This window comes from Chaetura pelagica, unplaced genomic scaffold (assembly GCF_000747805.2).
Source record: "Chaetura pelagica isolate M959 unplaced genomic scaffold, ChaPel_1.0 scaffold85, whole genome shotgun sequence".
NCBI classification, from domain to species: Eukaryota; Metazoa; Chordata; class Aves; order Apodiformes; family Apodidae; genus Chaetura; species Chaetura pelagica.
The window spans coordinates 3,122,051-3,130,574 of NW_009953505.1; the positions used below are offsets into that span (position 1 = coordinate 3,122,051).

The following is an 8,524-nucleotide window of genomic DNA, read 5'->3' on the forward strand; positions in this document are numbered from 1 at the left end:
GCTCAGAAGAAGGTCAGAGATCACAGAAGACAACTTCCTTCCTGCTTTTTCTTCCCTTCTCTTCCATCCATGGTGGGTGTCCAGGGAGGACTCCATCCATTCATCACCATCGACCCCCAGGCTGGAGCTCTCCTGACCCTCATCGCTCTGCGCTCTCTCAGGAAGCAGTTGGGAATTTTTGGGGACTGTTTGGGGACTGCTCAGGAGATGCTATGGGAGTTGCTGGGGGTGGGGGAAGGCAATAGGGGTTTGCACATATCTGAACATAATTCATATCTTGCACATATCTGTACATAATTGGCTAATTCAAAAGCTGGTTTAAATTTATAAAAGCCTGAAAAGAAAACCACTTAGACTGATATTCTCACTTGTTTGGGGTGCTTTACCTACATCATATTGCCTGCTCTCAAAAAGACTGATGGCTAAGTGTTGGGGATGGCCCAAGCTCTCTAGATCATTTCCTTTTCCTACCTAAAAATTACTAGGGTCACCTTGAGCTGTTTTTGAACCACTTTTGGTTCGGACAGTGAAGCCTACACCTCCATTTTTTCCATTGCTATCCTGAGGTGAGCTCGAACATGTCAATTGCTCATGATGTTGCTCTCCCTGAGCAATGACCATGTGCTCTGGAACTGATAGAAAAACCTCAGCCCTGCCAGGTGGGACCAGCTCACAGCAGTGAGGTACCTTGTGAAAGTCACGATGCATAAGAGGGTCTGCAAATCTATTTTTGAGCCACAGGGAAGGTTTGATAATGCTGGATGAAGACACCATGTTCAGCTGTGGTGGGGAGTCACAACCGCTGAAAGATGAGAATCTTTAATACTGAATTATCAAGTATTCACTGTCTTTAAAAATAGATTTTTCCATGTCCTCCTCCAGCTACTGCTGTGTGGCTCAGCCAAGCCTAGTAACACAAACTGACTGCATAGATTAGTGGAAATACAGCAGCACCTGGTGCAAGGTGAGCTGCAGAGAAAGGTGGCATCCACTGCTGGCAGAAGTTCATGTCAATGGATCAGTTTTCTCACAGAAAATTTGTCATCCCTGGAAATACAGGAAGGAACCTTGTCCAGTTGCAGCCAAGAGTAAACAAGAGATGATGTTTGTCACTGCACTGGAGTGGGGATTTCTTGACTGGGAGGAGAGGATGGGTAGCACCAGCTGCAGCGGGGGTGGCTGCAAACCTGGATGGACAGCACAAGTGACAGAGGGCAACAGGTCATTAACCGGCCATCTTTAAGCAGCACACACACTTAATAAGTGTGCTGTCTTTGCTTACAACCCAGGCATAAGTCCCAGCTGCCATGGCCAGCACTGCTCTCTCCTGCCACACTCAAGAGCTGCCTTGGGTAACTCACAGCACAGCCCTGCAATGCTGCCAGCTCCTTGCCAGCTCCTGGCTGGGAGGGAGACCTGAATCGGCAGAATGACACATCTTCCTGCAGAGACCTGTGTTTTGTGGAAGGCACTGGTTCTCTGAATCCATTAAAATAACAGATAGGGAATGCCTGGGAGGAGTTTAATTACTGATTTCACAAGCCCGGGGACTGCGGGCTCTTCAAGCTGGCTCAAGGCTTTTTTAGGAGGTGACAACATCACCAGAGCAACCCAGACGCACCCCCCTTGTCCCGCCGAGGCAGAGCGCGGCCGCGGCGCCCGGCGCCACAGGGCACCCCGAGGACCTGCCCCCTGCACTCGCAGCAGGGCCTCAGAGCCAGGAGGACACTGAGCTGCCACTGACCTGGGCTCGTCCCTGCAGGCACTGCTCCAAGCATGGCTTGGCCAAAAATAGGATCCTGGGAATCCCCATCTGAAATCCAGCTTCAGAAAATGCAATTATTAACAGTGCCTGCTGGGACAGAGGTTGTCTCTGAAGTCCACATCCACAGACACCAACAGTGTAAGTTGCTCTGCACGGAAAAGTGACCTGAGCAGCTCATTCATGTGGCTTCACATCTGTTAAGCTGCAGGATTTCCACTCCACAGCCATTTGGGTTTTCTTAAATGAGGGTGGTAGGAACAGGCAAGCCACCAGACCTGCACTGCAGTTATCAGCAGGTCCCTTAGTGAACAGCAGCCAGGCTGGGAGAGGGATAAGGAATGCTACAAAAATAGTTGTACATGTTCTTTATTTCATTGAAATGAGCAAGTGAAAGTAGAGGTTTAACATTCCTTTTTTCTTAGTGAGTTTGTGCCTCTTATGCTGGTTGATGCAGATGGTGACATTGGAAGCTGCAGTTCTACAACCTCAAGAACCACACACTGACACCAAGCCAGCCAGCATGGTGAGCAGGGGGCTACAGCTTCCACAGTAACTACCTGAGGAGACAGCCACGTTGAACAGTTCCTAAGGATCTTGCATTTTACATTTTGCAGGTGGATCACTGCGGAATAAAATAGTTACAGCATCACAGACCCATCACAGACATGAGCACGAGCAACAGATACGAGAGAGTAAAAAAAATTCATGGCATCCTCACTTGACTGAAAGCTAATCAGAGCAGTGTGCTGTGGGTGTTACTTATGTCTGCAGAGACACACTTAAATCATCTCCCAGGGTTTCTGATTGCCTTTTAATCCTGATAAGACTTCACAAGGAGCCACATGAGCAATACAGTAATCAGGACAATCATGAAGTTGAGGAAAATTTCTTGTGTGGATCGCTCCATTTTTCAGGAGTAATCAGAGGAGAGCAGAGGTCGGCAGGTAGAGCAAAGGGAAAACTCTTTCAGTGACTTGCTGGGACTGTCCTTGAGCTCAACCTTCAGGTCACAGGCTCTTTCAAGGAAAAAGAAAAAGATGTGAAGAACAGATGCACACAGGTGGCAAGTTCAGTAAAGCTATTTATATCTGTGTAAATAAATGTTGTTTCAGTGGCTAGAGGTTAGTAAACACTGGGAACACCAGAAAGTAAAAGCTACCTCTGGCAGCTTGTCACCTTCTTTGATTTACAACATTTGACAAGGAGCTTTCTCAGTCATCCCAAAATACACTGTGCAGGAGTGAGCAGTGCCTGAAATTAATTCTGCTTTATACGATCAACTTCACATAAATAATGTCCAAGCCCCATTATTACTTTCCACAGATATACATTGTAAGTATTCTCCTGGTTAGACTCCTTAAAATTCTTGTGTTTGTTTGCATATTTTCATTTTTTCAAAGAAACTAGGTCTAACTTATTATCTTATAAAGACTCATAAAACGGAATTATTTGTTACCACTAAAAGTACAAGGAGAACCTTAAGTTAGACACTTTCATTTCTGAAGAACTTCATTAATGTTGTGAGTTAATCCTGTAGATAAAACAGCAGTTTCTTAAGTATCTTCTGAATCTCCTGCACTTTCAAGCTGCTATAGAACTCTTACTTCAAAAAACCCATTCAAGCAGTATTCAAAAAATTTTCTGTTGGTTGATGGTTTTATTTACTTTATATGTTCTTGGAGTTCACACAGAACAATGATAATAAGTTTTCATTAATGTCATGCACTAATCCTACCTGTATGCCATATAAGTAAAATGTAAAATGTTTAAACAAATAAGACATAAGCTTTAGACAAAGAATTTCAGTCTCGAGACCAAAATCTGAGCAGAGAAGCCAGATTAGGCTGTAACATCTATGGTGCAAAAAAAGAAGCCTTAGGATCACAATCAAATGAAGACAGTTTAAACAGAAACTGCTGTAGTCTGCAGATTAAATATTACAAGCCCAGTGCATGCAGTTGACAATTCCTGCATTCCCAAGTTGTTTTGCCAGCCTCTTATGTCTTTGAACAAGAGAAAATCTGACCTAATAACTAAGCCAAGTTTTTTTTTTTACCTTGAGGAGATAAGTGCAGCCCAGTGGTTCTGCCTTTGGACTTTGGATCACTGCAGATATTACTTCCCTTTCAGCTTCTCCCTCTCTCCCACTTGGTCTGGATGCCCCGTCCCTGTGTGGGAACTAAAGTAGGCTGAGGGAGGAGAGCAACGAGTGCACTGGCAACCCAGGTGCTGACATCATCCCAAAAATATTTTCAAAGGGCTAAGCTGGGCTGGAGGATTTGGTGAAGGCTGTGAATGCAGTGGGCTCTGTGAGCTGCTTTGCTTCTTGTAGTCCTCTGGATGTGGTGCTGTGCTGAGAGCAGGGCTGTGTGTGGCCCTTGGGACTCAATGGGATGTTGCAAAAATTTCTTCTGGTCCATTGGTGCCTTCATGGCTGATGAGGGAAAAAGGAAAGAAAGAGCCACTTGACAAAGTCTATGCAGATTTCAGGATCTCTCAAGATTATTTCCCATGTATGGAGCCCTGTCTATACATTACCATCTGAAGTTCAGTCCAGCTGTTGCTGTTCTATATAGTTATATTCCCCACAGCTTCTTAAGGCTATTTGCACTTAAAAGACAGTAAACAGGAACAAAATATTATTTGCATTTAAATGCAGAATACTGAAATCAAGGGCCATTTGCTGGGTAGAAAATCTGGGACTAAGAGGACAGAAAAACACAATCCATTGCTTTAAAGAGCCACTGACTCACCTGCATATTCTTCACTCACTAATTTTTGAGACTATGGCAGTGTTCCATCTGCCAGAGCATACAGAGAGGTATTTTTGTCCCCCTGCAGCATTCCTTCTCAGATAGCACACTGCTCTGTGGCCTAGATAGCTGTAATCCCCACATTATCTTCTCTTTGCCCAAGGCATCACTAGAACTTGTTATAGACCTGAACAGAAAGAAATGGCTGTTTCCTTTAAACAGATACAGCTGAAAGAACATCTCAGCAGAGCAGGCTGGACTGAACCAGGAGCAGACTCTGCCAGGCTTGTGCTGCTGTGGATTCCCTCAGCTCAGAGCCTTTGCTTCAGATGCATAACATGAGTATTTCCACTGAAGACAGAGAGGTCACTTCTGCAACATGGTGCTGCCAGATGAGCATGAGGCTCCTGAGCAGGTTTAAGTGTGTAAGGCTATATCCACAGCGCTGGCCTTATTCTCACTGCCAAACGCCACATCATACATAGTATGCAGATCGTTTAATGATTCTGATGCCTTTGGTATTTATATCAGGGTATGCTGGGAGGCAGTGTAGCTCAGTGTATCCAAGCTTGCTGTGACCATCCCCCATCAGCTTCCAGGTCTCACCCTTTGCACCAGTGCTGGCACAGTGCAATGTCCCCAGTGAGAGAGGCTGACTGGCTGGAAACCAATCTGATGAAGGACACAACAAAACAAATAGCTGTGGGTAACCAGGGGAGTGGAGGGGAGGGTTGGTTGTGTTTTGCTGGATGGTGTCCCTAAATAGCCCCCCCATGCAATCCCTGGAGGTAGGAAGGGGACCAGAGCCATAGAAATGTTCCCTTTCATTGGCCTGACTGCCTTGTCACTGCCCTCCTAGACACCCAGGCAGCATGTTCACAAAAGCCAACATGCTGCGTGAGAGTCCTCTGCTAAAATACACAGATGAAAGAGCAAAGGCTTAACCCATGCATATTTCAGGTGTCAGATGCCTAAGCAGGTTGGCAGGGTCCTATTGCAATGCATGTGCTTCTGGGCTGAGGCACCAAAGCCCATCCTCTGGAGGAAAACTTGGGCAAACCTGTCTGATATTTACAAGGGATTTGGGAAATCCAGATCAAAAATGCTCCCCCTTTGTCCAAGAGAGGCAGGGTGCATGTCTGCTATGAAACTGCTCTAGGCTATTCCTTTCCCTCACATGTTCTGAAGCAGAAATCTCTGGATTTCTCATGCAATTACTAATCCACTTCACTTTGAACCACATAAATATCCAGCAGGAAAGGATTAAACATTTAAGTGCCATTGATCCCAAGTATGAAATGTTGCACATTAGTGCCCAAATGTTACTCTTGGGCTGTGCATCTTGGAGATCTTGTGATTTATTTTACACTCTGCCAACAGAAAACCTAAAACATGACTGTCACTAGAATCCCTCAGCCCTGGTCCCTAGGCCAGCATCTGCACTTCCACACTGACAGAGAACTCCTTCCTGCTCACTCCCTTCACCTTGGACTTCATCCATGACAGCTGGGAAACTTCCCTTCTTCAAATTAGGGCAACAGTGCTATAAGTGTCATTATTCAGCACACACCCCAAACATCCTAACTCCTGCGTATTCTTCTTTTCTCTCTACAGGCAAAAATGCTTCCCTCGTTTTTGGTGCTGAGAATCTTACAGGAGATCATGGAAGAGCATGTAGGATCACAAGAAATCACTGATGGACCAGAACAAAGGTTCACCTAATCCAACATAATAGCTGGTAGAGGAATCCAGGAAAAAGATATAGAAATAGAGCAAAGGTAACATGTTCTTTGCCTGGATATCCTCAAATTCCTGGGATTCAGCCTATTGGGATTGCAGACTAGGATTACAGAGGTGGGTTTATGGCTCCCTCTTGCTCGTACTGTCAGGGTGTCCCTTCAATACAAGGGTCTGTTCCCGCAAATCTGAGAGCTCATTCCATGAATGGTTCTAGACCAGGCAGCTTGTTCATAGTTCAGCTTCTCTACACTGGATACTTTCAGCACTACAGAAATGAAATAGCAAACTTAAATATTCCATACAGCAGAGAAAGTCACTTTCCTCAACCTATCAGCAATTTGAAGGCAGCTCAAGTGAGACTGCCTCTTGCCTTCAAACTGGAAGCATTTTTTGATTGACAGAGCTAGTCCCTAGTAACTTTAGAAGAGGCAAACTATGTTACATTTACTTTTGATGTCATCTGACAGAATATCTCTATATATACAAAGGCTTGTGAAAAATAAAAATAAAAAAAGGACTTAGCACTGACCAGGAGGTACTAATAAACATTGAGCTGTGGGTTGTGCCTTGTTATTAACTCTAAATCCAACCAGTGTCTGAATATCTAACTTCAATATGCTATAGATTCGAGTCCACAGTTGCCAGAGGCTGAAACTTCTGACCCACCCCAACAAACCACACTTGTGCTGTTCTTGAATGGAGAGCCCAAAGATCTTACAGGTTGTATCTCTTAAAAGATGGTTTATTTAACCAGGTAATCTAATATGGATTAGGAAAAGAGAAAGACAAGAAGCAGAAGAGTTAACTAAATGGTTTTACTTTAAGTGCTAACCCAGAGGTTTAGATGCCATGCCAAATGTTTTTCTTGTTGGCACTTTTTTCTTCTTTTTATCTGACAGATTGAGATGCTCTCAGCTTTCACATGGCCCGTGCCAAAGCTCCCTCTTCATGCCTTACATACTCAAATTTAAGTTTCTAGTCTATATTTAAAGTTGCTGTGACTACCTCGAGTTCTTCTCACCCTACTAATCAAGTATCATATAATCTTTCAAAGGCATTCTGACATAATTAGAGCAGATTGTGTTCATTTTTGCTCTCATCATTACCTTTTTCACTAAGTGCAGGATATATATTTCAGATCTGCTAGTAATTGGCTCATTTTTAAATTGTCACCTACTCTGTAGTATCCCCTTAGAAGACACACTTGAATCACTGATGTCTTACCTATATGAACCCAAGTTTGCAGCAATTTACTGTACTCACAGTATTTCACACTTAACTGTCATGTTTCACTATAGGAAATTAGGACAACCATCAATTAAAATTGCTCAGCATGTCTTAAATCTGGTGATTTACATGACTTGTAAACAGACACCACCACTGTGAAAAGCTACTGAGCAGAAGAAATACGAAGGAGCCTGAACGTTGCCACATCTCCTTTTCAGACTCCCAGCGGAATTCACAACAGCTACAGCAGGATCCTACCTGCCAGAAAGATGTGAGACCCACAGCTCTCTTTGATGACTGCATGACTACAGCACAGAGCCCCCTGCAGAACCAGTCAGCACAGGCTGCCTTGAAACAGTTAAGGAAAATGAGGCACAATACATACAAGTCATCCACCTATTCTGCACGTCTGTGGTATCGTCCTTAAACTCCAAAGATGGTACTTACTACCTCCAAAGGGAGTTTTGGGCAGCTAGGAAGGCTGGGCTTGGCCAGATAGCAGAGGTCTGTATTTTTAGCAGATGAACCTACCTGGGTTCCCAAGAACAGGATTCATACCAGCCACAGGGTCAGCAGACAGTTGCTTGAGTGAGCTCATAGAGGATACCATGGGTCAAAGCAAGCTTAAGGCCTGTCATCATTTGAGATCCAGAAACCTTCTTGAGGCTGCAGAGAGACACTGCAGCCTAGCTGGACACAGGTGGTTTTAGTCCCTTCTCTGAGGTAAGACTTTTAGCCTTTTATTTTGAAAGCTGAATGGGTGGCACTGTTGAGTTTCTTCCACAGTGTAAGGAATAGGACTCTTCATCCTCCAAAACCAACAGTGCACTGTGTTCCTGCCCAGAAACACCAAGTATGATTGCTATGCAAAACTGCCCATCCAGTGGAACAGGAGAATCTGGCAGACAGTTTGTATGACATTTATATTAGCAACAATATGTCCTTTGGGGCTTACTAAAGTGTAAAACCAAACTGAAGGTCATAAAATGGGCAGGAGCATCAAATCAGCAGAAGCAAAGTGGAAATCATTAGATGTTCA

The 8,524-nt window shown here is 44.3% G+C and overlaps 1 protein-coding gene across 1 annotated transcript; it reads right to left on the bottom strand.

The window, feature by feature from the left end:
- Window positions 1–2,576: 2,576 nt before the first annotated feature.
- SLN (sarcolipin) lies at window positions 2,577–2,672 on the bottom strand. The gene has a single exon (XM_009999392.1). It carries the CDS (start codon window positions 2,670–2,672, stop codon window positions 2,577–2,579), a length of 96 nt encoding a protein of 31 aa, XP_009997694.1.
- Window positions 2,673–8,524: the final 5,852 nt, after the last annotated feature.

What these genes read in the sequence shown, in the direction of transcription:
- SLN (XM_009999392.1), bottom strand. Translation starts at nt 2,672, where the DNA reads ATGGAGCGATCCACACAAGAAATTTTCCTCAACTTCATGATTGTCCTG.